This window comes from Leptinotarsa decemlineata, unplaced genomic scaffold, assembly GCF_025532065.1.
Source record: "Leptinotarsa decemlineata unplaced genomic scaffold, Ldec_3_MD MMD2_tig00003192_RagTag_RagTag, whole genome shotgun sequence".
NCBI lineage: Eukaryota > Metazoa > Arthropoda > Insecta > Coleoptera > Chrysomelidae > Leptinotarsa > Leptinotarsa decemlineata.
In genome coordinates this window covers 4,008,325-4,031,826 of record NW_027412582.1, presented here as the reverse complement: position 1 = coordinate 4,031,826, position 23,502 = coordinate 4,008,325, and the positions used below count along the sequence as shown (strand labels likewise).

Here is a 23,502-nt window from a genome sequence, read left to right as displayed (position 1 = left end):
GAATCTTACTGAGGTACTGAAGTTTTTTCATGAAGCTACACTTGATCTGTCATATGATAACGCATGCATATCCCTTACAATTCCTTTGATATCACTGTTGAATAGAAAGCTGCGAACTAGAAACGAAAATGAAAGCGAAATGATGAGAAACATGAAAACACGGTTGTATGAATCAATGAATCGGCGATTTGCATACGTCAAAGGACATCCTGCTCTAGTAACTTCAACATTACTGGATCTTAGATTTAAAAGTACATATCTGAATTCTGATGAAGTTGACATTGCCACTATGGAAATAGAAAACCATTTAAAGATGTGCACGCACGACGCTAGCGATACATTAAGTGAAAACTGTCATTGTCGAATATTGGCAACACCGAAGAACCGGGCGCTAAACACCCAGCGTCTACCCCTCCATGCACAGCTATCTGCTGAACGGTTTTTTCCATCCTAACATCCCAAGACAAAGACACTTGCAATAGACACTCTTTACAGTGAACACATTTCATTTTTAACATTTTGTTAGTTTTCGCAATAAAGCGTTAGTAGTGAATGTGGTGCCATTTTATTCAAATACAGTCCACAAAAACTCAAAACCACATATAACATTTTGGTCCATTCGAGACGGATTGGATATACTATTTTTGATCTTAGTGCAGCGAACGATATTCATCTTCACAGACGAGGAGAAGAAAAAGAAAGTGAGTCCGTTCCATATTATTTCTTTCCTTGACACATTCCTTTGCTTTGACTCGCAAGCAGATTACTTCATTTCATTAGACTGCTTGTCAATTCATTATAGACTCAACTCGCATTCTGTTGTTATTCTCAAGGTGTTTTGTCGATTTCATATAGTCCAGAATGGCCGAGTCTGAAATTCAACTCTTAGAAAAATTGCGTAAGAAACGTAGTGTTTGTAAATCAAAACTGACAATTTTCAATAAATTCATTATTCACTTAGAAAACAAATATCCAGATAAATGTATTACGGACTCGGATGTTCTCTTTGATCTCCAGGCGAGACTAGAGAGAATTAGTAGATTAATTGAGGACTACGACAAGGTTCAAAGCGAAATCGACTCATTAAATTCGGTCGATACAATAGTCGAAGAAAACGAGCGGGAATCGTTCGAGACAAATTTCTTTGCATGCGTCGGTAAAGCTAAACGATATTTGGTGTCTGTAAGTGCGGGCGGTGAGGAACAAGACGAAACGCACAGTAGGAAATCTTATGCATCGGGTCATGCACCGTTGCCAGATGGCATAAATAAACTAGAGATCAGGGAAACGCGTTTACCTGAAATTACACTTAAGATTTTCGACGGCTCTTTAGATTCGTGGCCCGAATTCAGAGACACTTTCGAATCTATTATTCATTCGCGAACAAACATATCGGATATTGAGAAATTTCATCACCTTAGACGACACCTGACCGAAGAAGTGTACGAGCATATCGGTAGCTTAGACTATAGTAGTGAAAATTATAAATACGCGTGGCAAGCGATATGTAAAAGATATAACGAATCTACCGATTTGACGCAACATCATTTAGAACGACTTTTTGAGTTAGAAAAAATTGAGATCGCTACCTCAACGGGAATCCGCAAGGTTGTGGATGCCACTAACAACAGATTGAAGGCTTTGAGTACGTTAGGGGAACATACTGAACACTGGGGTACGTTTATCATTTTCATGACACTATCGAAATTAGACGACGACACGTCCGCGAGATGGCAAGAAGTAAAACAAAAGTATGAGCGCCCAAGTTGGCAAAACTTCTCGGACTTCCTGGAAAAACGTGCAATTTTACTTTCTAATATCGAGAAAGGTAAATCCGCTAAGTCCGTATCAAACTCGACAACCAAAGATTTTCCTTCAGCACATAAAAATGTGAATACAAGACGCGACGACAAACATGGTAGAATTAAATCATTCATTTGTTCAAACGAATCGAATGAAGCTCCGATCATTAGATGCCCTAATTGCAAAAATCCACATTTCATCAGTGAATGTTCAGATTTTAAAAAATTGTCGATTAAAAACAAACGAGAACGCGCGAAACAAAGGGGACTTTGTATTAACTGCTTGAAACCTGGTCACTTGGTACGTCAATGCAGGTCTAGTTCTTGTAAAATTTGTAAGTCTAGACACCATACGCTGCTCCACATAGACAAGGCTACAAATCTGAATTGCGAAGCCGAACCCTTTCGACAAACTAACGAAACTATCACAGCATTCTCAGCTTATAGCGCCTGTAATAGCCAAGTCATTCTCTCGACAGTCACAGTTCGAGTTCGCGATAGTTCGAACAAGGTGCACTTTGCCCGTGCACTACTAGATCCAGGGTCTCAAAGTAGCTTCATCACTTCTGAACTCTGTGAACATCTCAAATTGGAAACCGTTCATACTCAGCTCGTGGTAGGTGGGTCTCAATGAGACGTATTCTCAAGTGAAACATCGTTGCAACTTGAACATTCAATCAAACACGAATGATTTCTCACTAAACGTTTCGTGTCTAGTAGTTCCACAAATAACGGGGGATTTGCCTAACTTCAAAATTGATTTGGGAAAACTTGATATACCCCAAAACATCCAGTTAGCCGATCCCAATTTCCACATTCCGAACAGAATTGACATCTTAATAGGAGCAGATCATTTTTGGGAAATTATTTGTGTGGGAAAAATCAATTTAGGTTTTCACGGACCTATTTTGCAGAAGAGCAGATTCGGTTGGATAGTCGCGGGTCCTATCCAAGCTAGTAGCTTTCCCGTAGTACAGTGTAATTTCTCGAAAAACATACAGATAGACAAACAATTAGAGCGCTTCTGGTCGATAGAGGAATTTCCGTACACGAAGGCACTATCTCATGAAGAGATTTTAGCTGAAACGCATTTTGTTGAAAACACCAAGCGAGACGAAAAAGGTCGTTTTGTTGTTAGCATTCCACTCAAACTCGACCCCGAACTGCTCGGAGATTCTAAGGAAGTCGCGAAAAAACGATTTCTGAGGCTAGAGCGGAAATTGCAAAATTTTCAAACCTTTGGCGATCAGTATAGGAAATTTATTGATGAATATCGTGCACTTGGACATATGGTGAAGGTCACTGAACCTGATAACGCAAAAAATGTCTACTATATGCCACATCACGGAGTCATCAAAGAAGCTAGCCTTTCAACTAAACTCAGGGTGGCTTTCGATTCATCTTGTTCAACCACAAGCGGGTATTCATTAAATGACCTGCAACTAGTCGGGCCGACTATTCAGTCGGATTTGTTCTCGATTCTACTTCTCTATAGAAAACACAATTTCGTGATTGCGGGTGACATTGAGAAAATGTATCGCATGTGCCTAGTCGACCCTACTCAGAGATCTCTGCAAAGGATTCTTTGGCGTGATAATCCCGAGAATCCAGTAGATACCTACGAATTAACGACAGTCACTTACGGCACTTCCTCTGCTGCCTTCTTAGCCATACGCTGTCTCTATCAGTTAGGGGTTGAATGTGAGGATGCCGCGGCGGCTGAGGTGATAAAGCACCATTTTTATGTTGATGATATGCTAACGGGGGGTGCTACAGTAACAGAAACTGTTGAAACTGTCAACAAAGTTATCAAGGTCCTTGAATCGGGAGGTTTTCATTTACGTAAATTCATTTCAAACAGTTCGGAAATTTTACAACGCTTGGTATCGAAAAATGACAGTCAATTAGTAGATCTCGGCGTAAATGAAAACGCGAAAACCCTTGGTATGATATGGAACGCCTTAACAGATCGTTTTTTATACAAAATATCAGTAGGAACTTCCAACAGGGTTACAAAACGTGCGGTTCTCTCCGAAACTTCTCAAATCTTTGATCCTTTGGGACTACTAAGCCCGTCGATTCTACTAGCCAAACTCATCATGCGTGACATATGGATGGAAAAAATTGATTGGGATGAATCCTTGCCATCAAACTTACACACTCGTTGGTTGCGGTTTCGGGATGAACTGAAGGATTTCAATGAACTTTCTATACCTAGAAGAGTTATTTGTCCCGAATTCGTATCGCTAGAAATCCACGGATTCTCGGACTCGTCTGCGCATGCGTATGGAGCGTGCGTCTACATAAAATCATGCAACTCTCGCGGTGAGGCTTTCGTGAATTTAGCTTGCGCAAAATCTAAAGTAGCGCCTCTGAAGATTCAAACTATACCACGTCTAGAGCTCATCGCTTCCTTGCTAATGTGTCGAATGGTTGATAAGGTTAAAAACTCGCTAAAGTTGAAGGTAGATCTTATCACGTACTGGACAGATTCAACTGTAGTCTTAGGTTGGATAGCAACGCCGGTCAACTTATTGCAAGTTTTCGTAGCCAATCGTGTTGCCGCCATCCAAGAGCTAAGTGACTCAGCGAATTGGCGTCACGTGCCCACTGAGGACAACCCTGCTGACCACGTGTCGCGAGGCATCGTACCCGGTATGCTCGGTTCATTGAAAATTTATTGGTGTGGACCGAGTTGGCTGCAAGAGAGCGAAGGAGCTTGGCCCTTCATGCCAACAAAAACTTCGACACTACCCGAACTCAAGAAAGTTGTGTTTGTTCACAAGGCTACCATTGAGACTCTCGATATACTCGAAAGATATTCAAACTTAGCAAAAATTCGTAGAATAGTAGCCTATTGCTTGAGATTTCGAAAAAACTCTTCGTGTCATAAAGATGATCGAAATTTAGGGCCGCTCACATGTGATGATATCGATAGCGCAAATTCACGTTTAGTTCGTTTAACGCAAAATACGTCCTTTCGTAATGAAATTCGCTCCATTCGCGAAGGGAAAGGTTTAGATCGATACAGTAAAATACTGAAACTAACCCCTTTTCTTGACGAGCAAGAAATTTTGAGGGTTGGAGGAAGGCTGGCCAATTCGAACTTTTCTTTCAGTCAGAGACACCCGATTTTATTGAATAATAAATGTCAGTTCACTGTGTTGCTGTTCTCATTGGAGCATACACGATTGATGCATGCTGGACCTCAGTTATTATTAGCACATATTCGACAAACATACTGGCCAATTGCTGGTCGCAGCCTAGCTCGACGGATAGTGCATGAATGTGTAACGTGCTTCAGAACGAAACCCACCATAACCAACCCTCTCATGGGAAATCTTCCGGCCACTAGGGTGAATCCTTCTCCTCCGTTTTTCATCTCATCGGTAGATTACGCTGGACCTTTCAAGGTCAAGGATCGACAAGGTCGTGGTTGTAAGATAAGCAAGGCCTACGCTAGCGTTTTCGTCTGCTTCACCACTCGCGCAGTTCATATAGAGTTAGTGCCTGACCTAACTAAAGATTCATTTATCGCAGCCTTTAGGCGTTTCATAGCAAGGCGAGGAAAACCGTCTCGAATGTATTCTGATAACGGAACCAACTTTGTTGGAGCTTTCAATGAGCTTCATGATCTCGGCGTTTTCCTCAAAACAAATTCGAAAAACATAGCCGAAACAGTAGAAAATGAAGGCATTCCATGGCCCTTTATTCCAGCGGCTTCTCCGCACTTTGGTGGTCTCTGGGAGGCTAGCGTGAAATCGATGAAACACCATTTGATACGAGTAGCGGGAAATGCATTACTCACCTTCGAGCAGTGCTACACACTGCTAGTGCAAATCGAAGCAATCCTCAACTCGAGACCCATGCACCCACTATCTTCTGATCCAACAGACCTTAATCCCCTCACGTTCTCTCACTTTATCATCGGCCGTCCCATGATCTCCATCGCAGACACTAATATGCTAGCAGTTCCTGACAACCGGTTGAAACACTACGAGCGAATTCAGCAGATCCAACAGCAGGAAAACGCTGGTCCTCGGAGTATGTTTGCGAGCTCCAAGTGCGTACCAAGTGGAGAACCAACCAAGAGAATGACGACCTCCCTCCATTCAAATGGGCCCTCGGACGAATCGTATCACTACATCCTGAAAGAGATGGTATTTCTAGAGTGGCCACGATCCGGACCAAGGCAGGCCTCTTGCGACGAGCCTTCTCCAAAATCTGTGTTCTACCCAAAGCAGATAGTTTTTCATTGAAAGAAGATGGTTCTTTCAAGGCCGGGGCTATGTCGAATATTGGCAACACCGAAGAACCGGGAGCTAAATACCCAGCGCCTACTCCTCTATTCACAGCTACCTACCTAACATCCCAAGACAAAGACACTTGCAATATACACTCTTTACAGTGAACACGTTTCGTTTTTTACATTCTGTTAGTTTTCGCAATAAAGCGTTAGTAGTGAATGTGGTGCCATTTTATTCAAATACAGTTCACAAAAACTCAAAACTACATATAACACATTACTCATTTATTTTGTTCAGAATTTTGGGAAAATCTATGGTCAGGAATTCATACCTCACAACATTCATGGTTTAATACATGTTAGGGAAGATGTTCAAATTTTTGGTCATTTGGATTCATATAGCGCTTTTCCTTTTGAAAATTATTTGCTCCATTAATTGCGTGTGTTGTAATTCCGAGCTTTTATAATAGTTCTAAGTTCTGTATTTTGTATACCTTTTGTGAAAACGTCAATTGCTAGTTTTTCATTCTCTTTCCTGAAAATTTCAATAGAATCTGTGTTGTCACCTGCCTGAGCTAAAGTAAGATCTGACATTAGTGTTTCTATTGATCTTCCATATTCATCGATACTTGAGTTACCTTGTTTTATATTTTGTAATTTAGGCGAAAAGTGTTGGAGCTGATTGCTTTGGCAAAAAGTTAGTTTTTAAATCTTTTAATAAATTTGCGCCGGTGGTATAATTGTTTTTCATTCGGATTTTATCTCTGTGAGATATGCAAGCTTTAAGAACATAATTTATTAAAGATTGTTTGCCTAACGTGTCTAACGTAGGTTCATATAATTCAATTCCCTCTATTAACTGATACGCGCCTTCAGTTGTGCCATTTAATTTTGGCAGTAAGTTAGCTGCTGTTTTGAAATCAAATTTGTCTCCACTCATGATTATCTCTGTAATCAAACCTGTATCTATATTAGTGCTAATATCTATTTTCCTAACTGAACTGATCCTATCATCCAAAATATTTTTTACTCCAGTAGATACTTTCTCTAATCTATGTAAATATAATTCTACTTGAGCAATTTCATCCTTAGTTGGCCCGCTATTATTAAACTTATGAACTAATTCATTAATAAGTGAATTAATATTTTCTAACCTCTGATACCGTCTCTGCGTAGCTGCTTCACTTCGTTTTTCGTAAGAATCTTTGCGAAGATTTTCTTCAAATTTCATCAATTGTTCTTCAGCTCCTGTGAACTCCTTCAGAATATCTTTGCTGCTCATGAGCCCTGGATACTAGCGTATTCTAATATTCTCTTTTTCAGTTGGAATTAATACCTTCTCGAGACCTTCGAAGTTCGCTTAACGCGATTTGTCGTTCCATTGATTTTTTCATACCATCTCGCATTTTCCTCCATATAAAATAAATAATAACAATTGCGATGAATATTAAAATTGGAATTATCATTCCGTCGGTGTGTGTAAATTCGGTGGAACTGGATTGATTTGCATTATTTGATCCCGTGCCAGTAGCTTGTATCTGCAGTCTTTCTTCGTTTGTAACTTTTGATCCACACATTTTTAACTATTTGGTTTTTTCTCTTCACACTGGTTGGACTGGACTGGCAGGATCGCCATGAAATGTTGGGTTTTCCAGGTAGTTTAATTGAAGCCAGTCATTACCAAGAGTTTCGTTTTTATTCGTATCAAAGTTAACATCTTACATCGAAGAGTATATGCACACTAATGATTCATCAGAATCGGGGTTATACAGAATTGGTTGCTCATCACTTATTATCTAATTGTTATATATTTGAACTGCAAACAGTTCAATGTACTGAAAAGGTTGCAGTAATACATAATTAGGTCGAGGTGAGTTTAATGAACCTGCAACGTTTCTATACGTAGAATTGTGGAAAAGACAATTGAATATAATACGAATTTGGTAAACTATTTGAAATGTAAAATATGTGACTTAAATCTTTATCACAAATGATCAGAAAATGAGAATCCTCTTGCACAAATAATGAGAAGATTGTCTGAAAAAACTATTTAGAAAAAAGTAAGCCATTAGAGGATACTAATTTTTTTTGTAGTGATGAACATTTTGATGAATATCAGTTTATAAAACAATACAAAATTTTAAAATCCAAACACTACAGCTTCAAAATCAATAGTGAAGGCAATTGCTATTGTTCATTGAAAGATAATTCTATAGTCAAAATTTCAAATATTGTTCTGAAACCAAGTAATGAGGTATGTATAGTTGGAAGGAAGTTTTTGAATCCTCAATTGTTTCTTGCACATCCTTGTGAGTCATCTGTGCTTGGAATTTATTTTCTTAATGATATGGGTCCCCTCTCAATATGGTCTATTTCAGAAATATCCGAAAAACATATTTTGCTTCTTCATTTGAATGGATTTGTTGCATTTCCCTTAATACATTCATTAGGTCTAAATTAGTTTCAATTGAGTAACAACTCTCATCTCATAGCATTCTGTTTTATAACATTGTTTTGAGAAAAAAGTAGTTTTTGTATAATAAAGACCCTGTGACTTCACATAGCCATAGAACTTTCGTTATTGAATAAACATTATTTTATTGTTCCACCACAGTAAAATCGTAGAATATTTTTGTGAATTGTTTAAGTATATCTATTTTTGTGAAACACGCATTTTAGGGTAATCTCTCTGTAAATAAAAATAAAGCTGGACATATGTATCATAACAAGTTCTATGCCATCAAGAAATGTTTCTGGATCCGATAGTGTATGTATATATTTTCAGAGTTTTTGTTTCCAGCATCTGAAAACAATTATTTTTCAGACCATACTGCTGAAAAAAATGTCCTGGAATGTGGTTCATTTTCTCAGGGATGACACTGTCGAAGCAGTACCAGAATCATGGATTATAAAGGAATCGAAGCAGTGCTATTGGCCATCAATGAATGGAGGAAAATTGAAGAATTTAATAGCCAAATGTGAAAGTCCTTGCAGTGAGTGGGAAACATTCCCCATCAGAATTATTGGTAATGCTTATGGTATGTATAATAATAATAATAACTTTATTTACAAGAGCAAGAGTACGTTTTTTTAAGGAAACAAGTATAACACATCAATGATATTTTTAGGTTCTATAACTTACACTGAATTTGCAGACAACTTGATCACAGCTCGACATAAAGTGATTAAAGCAGAAACAACATCTGATTTAAATTCAGATTTAGAACAAGAAAAAAGAATCAGGAAGAAGAGTACACTTTTATCTTCCTCAGACTCGGATTCTGAAGACAATATGTATTGCGTGAAACAAATGCCAGTTTTTCAACCAAAGGCTAGTCAAAATAGGAAAGGTAACTACTCTCCCATTTTCAGTCACATACTAATCGTGTTAATAGCTCAAAGAATGAAAGCACATGTGGATTATCATTTAACAGAAGGGTACAAGGTTATCCACTGAAGAGGTCCTCCCCTATTTTTTTGTTATTTTTTGAAAAGTCTCAATCACAGCATTCAACTTCGTCATATTGTTTATTTATTTTTACTCAAAAGCAATGAGAATTTAGAGGTAGACCTTTTCGATGGCTAATCCTCTGTATTGTACATCCATAAATAAGTGATTTCCTGATTCCTAGTGTTGATATAATTATTATTGTGTTTTTCTAAAATATTTCTTTTCAGATGTGGAGTCAAGAACACAACCCGAGATGTTGGAAGATCATTTTTTAAAAGGTAACATTTTTCTCAAATTAATCTCTGATACTAAATTTCGAAATTTTTCAGTATATCTCCCTACTGAAATGTCATCTCAGAAATCTCAATCGAAATCTGTTGAAGCTAGTAGAAGTGAAGTCAGTATCTCACAAACTCCAAAAAGTTCTTCCGAATATGGTATGATTATTTTTATAAACATCACTATTATCTATTGTTTTTGCAGATGAAAATTTAAAAAGGCAAATATTGAGACAGCTCAATATTTTGAACATCAAAATGGACCAGCTTTCACAAGACATTTCTAATATAAACTTGATTAAGAGCAGGCAAGATGAAGATCGTGTACAACAGGAATCAATATTGGATCAATTCCAATTACCTCTGAGAACTGAAGAAGATCTCAATCTGTTCGAAGATTTTCTTCAGGATAAGGGGAATTTATCTAAAGTGGTTAGTATATTTCCCTTTATTTATATAATATAAATTATGTTTTCATTACAACACAGAACCCGTCGAGTGCAGAATTCTCACCCCTTTGTTGTGAGCTTGGAGACCTGTCGAATTTCTCTTTCTCAGGGATCTTTTTTCAATAGAACAGCTGAACTTTGGAACTCTTTACCGAGATAGGTTTTTCCTGATGCTTATAAACTTCAAAAATTTAAAGTGACAGTTAATTCGTATCTCCTGTCCCCAGATTCACGAGGTGTTCTTTGAACATTACAAGGTTTCCCTTTCATGTGAATCTGTATATATATATATATATATATATATATATATATATATATATATATATATATATTTGGAATTAATTTCATCACTTTCTGGAGAGACTATATTTTTATAGATTTTGTCTTTAATTTTATTGATATTTGAGAATTGAAAAATCATTGAATTGGGCTCATTCAATAGTTTGGTCGGCAAAAGGGATTATATTGTGATAACTGTTGTGTTACTATTATTTGTTTCTTTAGGTGAAAGAGCTCTCCGTTATAGGCGGCACAAACTTCAAAGTTATGGTGAAGAGATTGATGCAGCGTGTCTTGCACGATGAACTGGCAATTCTGTACAGTTGGATTGTGCTCAAGCAGAAAAAAAACTTTTCATCACTGAATTTATGTTCAACTTTGATAGGTAAAAATCATCAGCCAAAATAGTTATATTCTCACAACCATTTCCATTTTATTAGATGCAGTGCAAAATGGACAGAAAAATAAGTGTTCCAATGCAGAAATTGAGGCTGTTATGAAATTGTGGCTTGTTAGAAAGAAAACGACTGTTTTGATGATAATAAATTTGTTTTATATTCAAGGATTTTTTATTGTTGCAGTATCCAAAAATATTTCATGTTCATTCTCATTTTTTCCCTATAATATAATTTATAATTGAATAGAACTGGCTGATACTTGATAAACATCCATAATTAAACTCATTAATACAATAATACAGTTTATTGTATGATTTTCAATATAATGACTTTTACAAAAAACCGCTATACAATAGCGGAAGTATACCGAAACACGTGTTCTGAGAATATTCAAATATTCTCACATAATATTCTATGATCGTTTAGAGAATCTCCTAGGAATATTCTCAGAATATTGTTAAATTTGAATGTGCAGGTTTAACGTACCTAGATTATTCTTAGAATATTCTAATAATCTCACGTAATATTCTATGACACTTTATAGAAAATACCAGGAATATTCCCAGAATATTTAAAACAGTCCATTCCGAATGTTCATAGAATATGCCTAAAATATTCGTTTCATATTGTGAGAATATTCTGAGAGTATTCAAATATTCTCGGCGTATATTCTATGGATGTTCTATGAATGATATTGTGCCATATGGGTATGTATTCCATATTCCCCTTGTAGTTGTAATATAATATTCCTATCATTTCCATTTTCCTTAAAAACTAATATTTTCGAATAATGGTTGACATCTCAGGATAAATGTTGTTGAATTAACGTTATCATTATTATTTCTGCTTTGATAATTTGATGTCGTCAAGTAGAACTACATTTTTATCAAGACTCGTTGCTCCGATCGACTTTCCACACGAGTACTTTTATTCATAAAATTGTCCAAGTAACCTTATTTTGTTGAAAAATATTGAAAAATATCTGTCATTTCAAAGTTTTGGGGTGTGGACCATCGGGGGTAGTCCGTTCCTGACTTTGTAGCAAAACAACTGACTCCTGCATGAAAGCTCATCGACGGAATTCATTTGTTTAGTCAATTACCAAAATTTGGATGATTTTGAATATTCACTTCAAAAGTTATCAAAGAAAAACATTTTTCATTTTGTAACTTCGAAGGCCCGTAACTTGGTTACGAAGACTTTTAGGAAAAAAGTTATATGAAGTACTGGTGATATTTTGACCCCATCTATACATTCCCGAGAGGAAAAGAGGAAGTCCAGGGACACCCTGTATACCACCGTTGCTGCCAACCAAGTGGGTGGTATATAGTTCCACGCCATAACTTCAAGATAATATTGTTTACTGACCGTATGACCATGTGGCAATAACTCTTGATGCACTACGCCACGGTGATCGACGAATACAGTGAGCGAAACCTCGACAATTGATCCAACTTAGCGTGCTTTTTTTGGTCTTGGAACGATTCGACTTTGGTTTCGATGTCATAACCATATACCCATAAATTTGTCACCAGTTAGGATCCTTTTGAACAAATATGGATCACTAGAAATTCAGCAATTTTGGAACTAATTTCGCTGCCACACGCTTCATGCCTAAAATTTCTGAAAAATTTGCCAACCAATATATCGAAATCCTACACAACTTCTATAATAGTGATTCAACAATTTTCTTCATTTTCTCAACATTTTCATCAGTTGTTGATGTGCTGGGATGTTCAGGACGAGTGTCATTCACATCTTCTCGACTCAGAACAAAAATTAAGCCACTCTTGCTCATATCTGATATTTCTGTCTGGAATGAATTTTGTATTCAGTTTTTTTCGAATATTTCTTGATTTATTGACTTCGCAAAAAATATATCACTCATCTAAAAAATCTCATACCATGATGATGTCTGCCGCAGTAGTAAATGAGACGTTTGGAACTACAAGTTCCATTTGATCACGGCCTACTAGCCCGGATTTTGTTCTCTCTATTCGTGACCAAAGAAAAGAAGAAAGCAATCAATGTCAAAAAAATAACTCTATAACTACATCTACACATCTCTGAATGAAGTTACTATTTGATTGTTTCCTATCTATCTTTGTAAGATTTCAAAATTTTTTTTTTGGGAAAGATGGTAAACAATAAATCTAAAACCTTTCCTTCCCAAAAACAAAAGTTGCTTCCCTCAAAATGTTCTATTACACAAACTAATAGTTCGATAGCTGTAACATTTGTACACGTGTTTTTGGAAGTTAGAGTTAATTAAGATCACACGGATTAAATGCTAGCAGCGCCATCTGTTTTTTAGCCTACGAACTTTTCAGTCCACCTAATACATATAAAAACAGTCATGACATAATCTGTTCTCTTATATGTTGAATATCTCGAATGAAATGGAACATTGATTCACTGCATTTTTTTTTCATTTGGATCTGTGGCGCTCCCTATTTTCTGACCACATTCATCCAGCTTACATGATTATTTTATTGTAGCGTATATGATTATTTTGTGTAGGTTATACGTATATTAAAGCGTATATTTGTTGTATGTGTATGTATGGCTGGGTTGAGGGGGCACGTGTAGAGGTTGGTGCCTGATACTTTTGTGGTAATATTTATATAACGTTATGTTTATTTTATATGTTTACCTTTTATACCTTGTTCATACCTTCATTTTATGTAAGTTGGTATACTTTGAGTGGTTTATTAATATCTCAATTTTTCAAAAATTTTTGTGTTTTCATTGTTAGGCCGGGTACTTCTGGGACCATCCGTATATTGTACATCACATATGACGGAAATCAACAAAATTCAATTTTGAACCACTGAAACATGAAAAACCAATCAATCAATCGAAACTGTGGTTCAGTTTCTAAGAAAAATAGTTCTTATTGACAAATAAGCTGTTAGATTCACGAATCTACAGAAGATATTCACTGAACGTGTTCACAGTGTCATTACAAGCAGTAAAATGATGAGAATAATATGTGTGATTGATGACTTGTTTACTATATGGTAAACTGAACCTTCTACTGAACTTGTAAACTGCCAACAAGTTTCCAATGAAATTCCGCAAAACAAGCCCACAACATGTAAAACTGCACGCATAAATTTGTACTATATTGAAAATGAACTGACACACAAAAAAACATTAATTGGCGCAGAAATGTACAATACCTTACCCCAAACACAAAATGGTTTCATCCAATGACTATCCAGCCGGTAGAATTGAAAAGTCCCCTACATTTTTTCCGAAAATATTTTACTGATGATTTATTCAAACTTATGGTTGAGAATACAAATCTTTACGCTGTACAGCAGCATGCTAGGTTCTCTCCAACCTGTCAGGGTGAGATGGAAACTTTTGTAGCTATGCATATCCTAATGGGAAACCTGAGTTATCCCAGAGTTCGCTGTTATTGGGAAAATAAATTGCGAATTCCTATGATTGCTGATGCTATGAATAGAGATCGGTTTTTCAAACTGCGAAAACATTTGCATTTCGTAAATGTTTGAGAAAAGGGATAGATTGTGGAAAGTGCGGCCACTTTATAATATACTTCAAAGTCGAATGCTAGAACTGCCTTTGGAAACCGCTTTGTGTATCGACGAACAGATGATCCCCTTCAAAGGCCAAATAAACATAAAGCAATATGTCAATGGAAAGCCCACTCCTTGGGGTATAAAGTTATTTGCTTTGTGTGGCACAAGCGGCATTATGTAGGGTAGACTGGGTACGGTTGTGCCAGGGTACGGTAGTGACAGTCGTAATATTACCGAATCTGTAAAGAATACGCGGGGGCGGGAAGGGGAAAGACGAGCGCCTTGCATGTCAGAACGTGTCGCACAGTATTGCGTCAGCCGGCGCGCGTCGTGCACGTTAGCAGAGGCCCTCCTTGCTTTTTGGGAGTCAAAAGTAAGTATTTTCATTCTATTTAATTTAACGATTGTTGTTATCTATGTACAGATAGCGAAATATGTTATTCATATGTTTATTATATATACTTCAGTGATTAAATACCTGTGGTTACTTTATAACATTCTTTATTTAGTATTGCCATAGTTATTGTTATTTTGCGAAAGCGTTCTTTGGGTACGGTTGTGACATTTTTTTTGGGTACGGTTGTGACATTTTTTTTGGGTACGGTTGTGACAAAATTAAAGTGTTTTTTTTTCTTATAGATGCCAAGACAACGCTTGAGGAAGACGGAAAGGGGTCAATCTATGTTAAATCAATATAAGGAAGCTTACGAAGCAGTAAAAAAAGGAACTTCGATAAGAGGTGCTGCAGAAATGCATCAAGTTAATAGAATGTCTTTGTTGCGGTACATTAATAAACGTGATACAGCTGGCGCAGACGAAGATACAAACAACATCAGCATGGGGTATGTTGCACATAATGAAGTTTTCTCTGAAGGGCAAGAACAAGTGCTGTCAAAATATATTACACGCTGTGCTGAAATATATTTTGGTCTCTCCCCAAAAGAAGTGCGAAAGTTAGCTTTTGAGCTTTCAACTAAATATGATCTTAAGCGGCCTGCGACTTGGGTTGAGAATGAGATGGCTGGTGAAGAATGGTTCCGTTCATTTATGAACAGGAATCCCTCGCTCTCTGTTCGTGTAGCTCAAGCTACTAGCCTTTCCAGAGCAACAAGCTTTAATAAAACAAACGTGGAAGCTTTCTATGACAATTTGCAAACTGTTTTGGATAGACACACCTATGAACCGCAAGATATATATAATGTTGACGAAACAGGCGTCACTACCGTCCAAAAGCCCGATAAGGTAGTAGCAAGACGTGGCATAAGGCAAGTGGGAGCTCTTACTTCAGCCGAACGAGGGACATTGGTCACTGTTACATTTGCAGTAAATGCCTTGGGAAATACTATGCCACCTTTCTTTATATTTCCTCGGGTTCGATATCAAGATCATTTTGTTAGAGACGGGCCCATTGGATCGACAGGAACTGCAAATCCTTCAGGCTGGATGCAAGATGCTTCGTTCTTAGTGTTTCTTGAACACTTTAAGAAATTTTCAAATGCTTCACTATCACATAGAGTCTTGCTAGTTCTAGATAATCACTCCTCACATGTCCACATTAACACTTTAGATTTTTGCAAGGAACATGGGATCACTCTGCTTTCGTTTCCACCACACTGCTCCCACAAACTACAGCCTCTGGATAGATCTGTCTTCGGCCCATTAAAAAAAGCTATAAACACTGCTTGCGATGGCTGGATGCGAAGTCACCCTGGAAAAACAATGACCATCTACGATATTCCAGGAGTCTTAAAGACTGCGATGCCTCTAGCTTTGACACAGGCCAATATACAGGCTGGATTTTGCAAAACCGGAATTGTTCCATTCAATCGTAACCTATTTAATGAAATTGATTTTGCGCCATCTTTTGTAACAGACCGACCAAATCCAGATACAAGACAGGACATTCCTACAACATCATCTGCTGAAGTTGACAGGCCAATCATTGCGAGTGGATCCACCGATAACATTGAGTCATCTTTTGCAAATAATAGACGAAATCCTGGCTCTGAAGAAAACGATAGTGCATCTAGCAGAGAAATAACACCTGTACCACGACTATTAGACATTTCGGTACAAGAGAACAATCTTGGGCCTAATGATGAGACACCACCACTTTCACCTTCTATTTTGAACGAATCTTCTAATGGAAATCAAATCAATGATCAGCCATCTACGTCGTCCTCGGCCATACCGCTTGTATTTTGCCCTGATACTGTTCGGCCTTTCCCAAAGGCTTCTCAAAGAAAATTAAGCGGCCGCAGAACCAAAAAATCAACCATATACACAGACACCCCTGAAAAAGAGGCAGTGAGACGGGAATATGAAGAAAAAGAAAGACGATTGAAGGCTAAACAGGTGAAGAAAAATTTCAATGAATCAACAGGGAAAGGAAAAGGAAAAGGAAAGGGAAAGGGGAAAAACAAAGACAACAAACCTAAGAAAACTCCAACACCAATGTCATCTGATGAGGAGGAGTCTTTCTGTCTGGTATGCGTGGGATCATTTTCTGATAGCAGATCTGGCGAGAAATGGATACAATGCCAAGGAAAATGTAAATTATGGTCCCACTTGGAGTGTACAGATGGTAGTCGTCATTATATTTGCCACAACTGTGAGGACTCCGATTAGATGACTACAAAAAATTTGCGTTCCTAATTTAAAATTGAAGATATTATAAAAACATTTCCATGCATCTCTTAGTAAAGTGAGACTAATGTTCCTAATTAAAAAAAACTTTGAATGTGATATAGATTAAAATAATTATATGGTAACTTCTGAAGTGACTGTTAAGTTGTTAAGAATGAAAGATATTTTTCTATTAAATAAGTTGCTTGTGATACTTAGCATTTATAAGAATTACCTAATTGCTATTTTGTTTGTACTGATTATTGACTTTGACTGATTTAAGACTGATTATAGTTTGTACTATATTCGTAATAATAAGTAGTAAATGAAAGTATAACTTCGATATTGCAGATAATAAAAGTTATTGGTGATCATTTTGGTATTATTTAAGCCTGTCACAATCGACCCCATGCACTGTCACAACCGCCCCTGGCATGTGGTCGGTTGTGACATTTTCCCTTTTGTTCTATAACTTGTTCCCATGTGTTATGTATGTCACATAGAAAGAAAATCATAATGTTTTTACAGCCAAATGTACGCTTTACAATATAAAATATCTTCCATGTTCCTAACTTTAATCCAAACGAAATTATTAGCTGTCAAATAAAAATTGTCACAACCGTACCCAGTCTACCCTACGACTTCATAATATATCAAGGTTCTACTACAGAACTTACTCCTGATCAACAGGAAGTTTTTGGTTTAGGAGCCTCTGTTGTTTTGAAGCTTACTGAAGGGATCAATGAGAAAAATGTACAATTATATTTTGATAACTATTTCTCAAATTATAATATTCTTCAATATTTGAGAAACAGAAACATATATGTTGCTGGTACTGCTCGAATAGACCGTTTCAAAAATCCTCCCTTCTCAAAAGATTCTGAGATGAAAAATGAGGGTCGCGGTACTGCAGAGGAACTCATAAGTGGAGATGGAGAAGTTATTCTAACCAAATGGTTTGACAATAAGCCAGTAACTATGGCTTCTAATTACATGGGCATCGTGCTTTGAGTGAAATGGAAGCAAAAAATAGGCACACGATGGATGAAAATTTGATAAATGATAAATTTTCCGAATCAACATTGAAACGAGCTAAATTAACAAAGTTTGAAGAAAAATGCGAAGAATTTTTGAAAAATCTCGGTAATTAGAGATCGGTAAACAGAGGTAAACAAAGATCGGACCCATGGCTTCATGAAAGAAAGATACGACTAACATTATCCAATTTCGGAAAAATTATAAAATCGACAAGTGATCAGCGAAGAACATCTCTAGTTATATCTCTTTTGTATGAACACATTCCGCAAATTAATGCGATAATTCATGTCATTAAATATGAGCAAGAAGCATTATTAGAATATGAAAGTAAAACCAAGTTTACAGTTGAAGATGTTGGCCTAATGATTCATAAACAATTTCCATATTTAGCTTGTTCACCAGATGGGTTCATTGGATTTGATGGTATTGTCGAGATTAAGTGCCCATTTAGTATACGATTTGAGAATCCGCAAGTTTCACTTGCCGAAAATAAATTGAAATATTTTGATAAAAATTTCGAACTGAAAGTAAATCATGATTATCATTATCAGATCCAGGGGCTATTGAATATAACTGAGAGAGAATGATGTGACTTATTCATTTGGACATTTGCAGGTACATTTCTGACAAGAATAGTGCGAGGTACAGAATTTTGGGAGAATCAAATGATCAAACCTTTGTGTAATTTTTATTTACATTTCATTTTACCTGAACTGGTTGATCCAAATCCGCATGATATAAAACAAAGAAAATATCTTGGTTTCAATAGTGATAAACCTAATAATAGTCATCAGACGAATTTTGCACAGTCCCCAATGTTCTTCCGAAACGGACTTGTTAGAAATATCAATTACTATCAAAAATGTAAAGAATATGGAAATTATGTAGTAGCGAAGTATAATGGATTGCTCACACCTGAACTGAGGATTGATGATTTTCGAACTTCATATGGCAAAGAATGGCTCACCGATTTTTCACTAAATTTTTCGTTATTATCTCTCTACAAATTATATGAAAATGAACGATTTGTTCTGTTAACTACGAACCAAGCATACGCTATTATGGATTGCGCAAATGACCTAGAAAATTCATTTTTCTTGAATTACCTGAAATGAAGAAAAATTCTATTTTGGTATTTCCTATTATAGTTGGCACAGTACTGAGCCGTGACCATTGGGTACTTGCTGTTGGTGATTTGGAAAACAAACATTTTTTTTTATATTGACCAAGGTATAACAATATTTCCAAAGACGCAATGAAGTATAACAAAAATTTTAATCATTTATCAGAACTCTGAATTCTCACCGAAAATTCGCAGAGGTAGAGCTTACGGAATTTTCACATGGAACACTTGACCATATTAAACAGAGAGATGGATATAATTGCAGGATTTATGTATGCTATTTTTTTTATGCAGCTTCTGAAGGAGAACTCCTTGTCGAAACCGGAAAATATGGATGATTTCAGAATAGTTCTTATGAACAATATTTTAGAACAGTCAGATGATCAAGGAAACATTTGCCTCCTTTGCGGAAATGAAACTGTTGAAAATTCCTATAGCCATTGTAGGATATGTAACAGAAAAATTCATAAACTATGTTTTCCTATAGAGAATAATCAATGTAAACTCTGTGGAAAATTCAGCGGTTTTTCCGGTCATTGACCAATTTCAAATCTTCAATAAATAGTTGAATTCCGTTATATTTCCAACCGAATTTTTTTATTGGATACCGTTGTGTTTTATTTTTTTTTTTTCATATTCGTACCGTGGACTATCATTTGTTTTTTTGTTAATTATTTTGGATGAATATACAATGATTTTCTAGAATCATTCGATTTTTTGAAACCTTTTTTCACAAGCATGTCACTTATTTCATTTGAATAGATAATTAATTTTTATGGATAATTTCTCATTTTAGATGTTCTATAATTGTCGTTTTTTCCTACTCATTTGGTTATATTACAGACTTTGTAGAATATATTATTTCATTTATAGTTTATATATGGATAGTTTTGTTATGTTTCAATCATATATTTTATTTTATACTACAAGTGGACTAGGCCTCATGGGGACACCACTAAAAAAAACGCGCCTGTTACTTTACCGCACGATGGTGAGGAAAAAACTAGTCAAAAGTCCCCTCCCCCCCTCGTATCTTGTGAACGGGTATACTTCTAATAATGAAATTTGGAGGGTGGAAATAAACGGATGTAGGCTTCTTAACTGGTCATAACAGGTGACGCAATAGTCATAAATGACGTCACAAGGCCACTGTGACCAAAAATTTTAAATGGGACCCTATGGCAAGTGACAGCTCGTTTGAAAGGTATTGAAAATACCTATTCAGTCATACCAATTTTGTTTGGGTTTCGGCTGATTTTGATTGATAAATTGAAGAAATACGAAAATTATAGTTTCGCATTTAATTAATAAAGATTTAAGAACCAGTTCTTATAATAAGTGTTCAAAATGTGCTCCATCTACTTCCTGGCAGTAATGCATCCTATTGCTAAACTCTTGTCGTACTCGTCCCAGTGTGTCAGCGGAAATTGCCCTACATTCTTCAACAATTCGTTGTTTCAGAATGGCAATACTGTCAGGTGCTGTAGCGTAAACCTTAGATTTCAAGTACCCCCATAGAAAAAAATCTAATGGTGTAAGGTCCGGTGACCGAGCTGGCCATTCGATCGAACCTCGTCGTCCAATCCATCTACCACGATATTCTTCATCTAGGTAACGTCTTACTGCACCGTAATAGTGTGCAGGAGCACCATCTTGTTGAAACGTTATTTCCAAGTTGTCGAATTCATCTGGATTATCTTCTAGAATTTCAAGAATTAACGCCTCAATATCAGTTTGTAACATCTCCAGATACAATTCACCGGTTAAGTTAGCATTGAGAAAAAGAGGCCCAACTATGTGGTTTCCCAAAATACCTGCCCAAACATTTACTTTTTCTGGAAATTGAGTATGTTTTTCACGAAAGATGTGAGGATTTGTGTCACTCCAATACCTCACATTTTGAGTGTTAACATTTCCATTGAGAAAGAAAGTACTTTCGTCACTAAAACAAATTGTCTGTATGTAGCCTGGTTGTTGGTTCATTTTATCGGACATAGTTTCACAGAATTCTAGTCTTCGGTCGGGGTCATCATCTGAAAGTTGGTGCACCATTTTTAATTTGTATGGATGAAATTTGTTTTTAGCCAACACCCTATGTACTGTCCTTTGACTGACTTCACAGATAGACGCAACTTGGGCTGTGGAAGAAGTAGGGTTCACTACCATTTCTCCAAGTATGTCAATTTTTTTGTCATCACTAATTGTTGGTCGACCAGATCGTTTGGCATCTTGAACACTACCGGATGCTTCAAACTTCCGAACAAGCTCCCTCAAATAAACCCTCGATATAGGGCGATCGGGGTACCTCTCATTAAACAGTCGTTCCGCTCCATGGAAATTGTTTCTACATTCACCAATTATTAAGATAGCTGCTACTTTGTCGGCTACAGTACGTACCATTTTGCCTATGTAAACACTTAAACGTCTCGTTAAACAATAGCTTAGGTAAATTTTCAAGGTATAAACACTTTTGACAAGTAGATAATTCAAACACGTCAACCTTTTTGACAATGAACCAGAGGCGTACTTTAAAATCTTTATTAATTAAATGCGAAACAATAATTTTCGTATTTCTTCAATTTATCAATCAAAATCAGCCGAAACCCAAACAAAATTGGTATGACTGAATAGGTATTTTCAATACCTTTCAAACGAGCTGTCACTTGCCATAGGGTCCCATTTAAAATTTTTGGTCACAGTGGCCTTGTGACGTCATTTATGACTATTGCGTCACCTGTTATGACCAGTTAAGAAGCCTACATCCGTTTATTTCCACCCTCCAAATTTCATTATTATAAGTATACCCGTTCCAAAGATACGAGGGGGGGAGGGGACTTTTGACTAGCACTGTATATATATATATATATATATATATATATATATATATATATATATATATATATATATATTTCAAATCAAGGACTTGATTTAACGGTAGGCGGAGGTGTATTTTCGTGAGACAAAATCAGCGGCCCTTCTGGGGTTAACAAGCTTGCAGAATTCGATGGTTTCATGAAAAAATACTCCCAGTAATGTGTTTTTGCAAGGACTTATGATATTTTTAATGAAAATTGAATTAAGGGTAGTCGGGGGTGTTCTTTCGACCCTTCTGGGGTTAACAAGCATGCAAAATTCGATGGTTTCATGGAAAAATATTCTCAGCAATGTATTTCTGCAAGGAGTTATGATTTTTTTAATGAAAATTGAATTAAGGGTAGAAGGGGGTGTATTTTCCTGAGACAAAATCAGAGACCCTTCTGTGACCCTGTAACAGTTCGCCTTATGAGAAGACGCCCTGTATTTTATTTTTAATTTTGTGGTCTCACATATTTATCTGAATAGGAAAAATTGAAGTTCATGGGGATACGATATCTTACTGAACGGGCGTATATAGGATTTGTACGTGCTAAAGGCATATTTCTTAACCACAAAATACAGTGGGTTTATTCACAGTTACTTTGTAAGGGCCAGACGAAAAAACTCATTATTATTGATAGCTGGAGACACTTTGTTTATGAAACGCAGCTGGGTCTTTTGAAAAGTCAGCGATAAGCTGGGAACGTTATACTAAAAACCACTTAAATACTTAACGAATCACGAAGCGACTGAAAGAACTAAATGATAGAATTGAATTCTCTGATTGGATGTATGGGCCGTAACTTTGCCATTCAATTTTGAGAAGGGAAATATCCGCGGACTTAGGAAAAATTTTGTCGCGAGAGATGGAACGCGGTAGAGTGGGTTTTGCCGGGAAGTCGTGAGGTGTCCGTCGGTGATTTTGGGTCGTCGAAGGGTCGATTTGAGAGAAAATAATTAGAGGGTTTAAGTTTGGGGAGTCGTGAGGTGTCCGTCGGTGATTTTGGGTCGTCGAAGGGTCGATTTGAGAAAAATCAATTAGAGGAGAATTTTTTTGAGATAAAGTCGGAAAACTAATTAAGTAGTAGAAAGAAAGGGGTAACCGAGAGTTCAGTCGCGAGTTATTCGAAAAGGGTGATATTCAAGGTACTTTTGGGAGTTTGGGAAAAACCCGATTTTCCTTTCCTTCTTTTGGGTTGCAAATTCGACGAGTGAAATTCGGAATTGGTGTTAGATTCAGTGAACCATAAAAGGATTAGCCGCGTTCTATAGCTGAACGGAGGAATAGAGCTATTGGTAAGTAAGTTTTAGGGTTTTTTCGTCTGGTGGCAAACCATATAATTTTATTGAAACACTGTGGGTGAATATTTATTTAAATAGTTTGTCTCATATAGAGTTGCCGAATAAAG

At 36.7% G+C, this 23,502-nt stretch overlaps 3 protein-coding genes across 6 annotated transcripts; all 3 read left to right on the top strand.

The window, feature by feature from the left end:
• The first annotated feature begins 861 nt into the window (after nt 1-861).
• LOC141483187 (uncharacterized) lies at nt 862-6,061 on the top strand. Its single transcript, XM_074177660.1, has 2 exons — nt 862-2,418; nt 2,717-6,061. The coding sequence occupies exons 1-2, from the start codon at nt 862-864 to the stop codon at nt 6,059-6,061; spliced, it is 4,902 nt and encodes a 1,633-aa protein (XP_074033761.1).
• Nucleotides 6,062-6,532: 471 nt separating this feature from the next.
• LOC111517000 (uncharacterized) lies at nt 6,533-11,027 on the top strand. 2 transcript variants are annotated; one of them, XM_074177770.1, is made up of 7 exons: nt 6,533-8,815; nt 8,873-9,086; nt 9,177-9,398; nt 9,727-9,777; nt 9,829-10,209; nt 10,731-10,890; nt 10,946-11,027. In XM_074177770.1, exons 1-5 carry the CDS (start codon nt 8,783-8,785, stop codon nt 9,984-9,986), a joined length of 678 nt encoding a protein of 225 aa, XP_074033871.1. In that variant the 5' UTR covers nt 6,533-8,782; the 3' UTR covers nt 9,987-10,209; nt 10,731-10,890; nt 10,946-11,027. The 2 variants fall into 2 exon arrangements, with proteins under 2 accessions (XP_074033871.1, XP_074033870.1); XM_074177769.1 differs by having other exon boundaries at nt 6,533-9,086.
• Nucleotides 11,028-14,706: 3,679 nt separating this feature from the next.
• Nucleotides 14,707-17,150, top strand: LOC141483276 (uncharacterized). 3 transcript variants are annotated; one of them, XM_074177765.1, is made up of 2 exons: nt 14,707-14,824; nt 15,091-17,150. In XM_074177765.1, exons 1-2 carry the CDS (start codon nt 14,738-14,740, stop codon nt 17,077-17,079), a joined length of 2,076 nt encoding a protein of 691 aa, XP_074033866.1. In that variant the 5' UTR covers nt 14,707-14,737; the 3' UTR covers nt 17,080-17,150. The 3 variants fall into 3 exon arrangements, with proteins under 3 accessions (XP_074033866.1, XP_074033867.1, XP_074033868.1); XM_074177766.1 differs by lacking the exon at nt 14,707-14,824 and adding an exon at nt 14,925-15,025; XM_074177767.1 differs by lacking the exon at nt 14,707-14,824 and adding an exon at nt 15,031-15,049.
• The last annotated feature ends 6,352 nt before the right edge of the window (nt 17,151-23,502 follow it).

Bases quoted from the DNA above. Each gene is read 5' to 3' on its own strand.
- LOC141483187 (XM_074177660.1), top strand. From the start codon at position 862: ATGGCCGAGTCTGAAATTCAACTCTTAGAAAAATTGCGTAAGAAACGT. The intron at 2,419-2,716 runs GTAGGTGGGTCT...CCTATTTTGCAG, and splicing joins CCGTTCATACTCAGCTCGTG to AAGAGCAGATTCGGTTGGAT.
- LOC111517000 (XM_074177769.1), top strand. From the start codon at position 8,783: ATGCCATCAAGAAATGTTTCTGGATCCGATAGTGTATGTATATATTTT. The intron at 9,399-9,726 runs GTAACTACTCTC...ATTTCTTTTCAG, and splicing joins GGCTAGTCAAAATAGGAAAG to ATGTGGAGTCAAGAACACAA. The intron at 9,778-9,828 runs GTAACATTTTTC...GAAATTTTTCAG, and splicing joins GGAAGATCATTTTTTAAAAG to TATATCTCCCTACTGAAATG.
- LOC141483276 (XM_074177765.1), top strand. From the start codon at position 14,738: ATGTCAGAACGTGTCGCACAGTATTGCGTCAGCCGGCGCGCGTCGTGC. The intron at 14,825-15,090 runs GTAAGTATTTTC...TTTTTCTTATAG, and splicing joins TTGCTTTTTGGGAGTCAAAA to ATGCCAAGACAACGCTTGAG.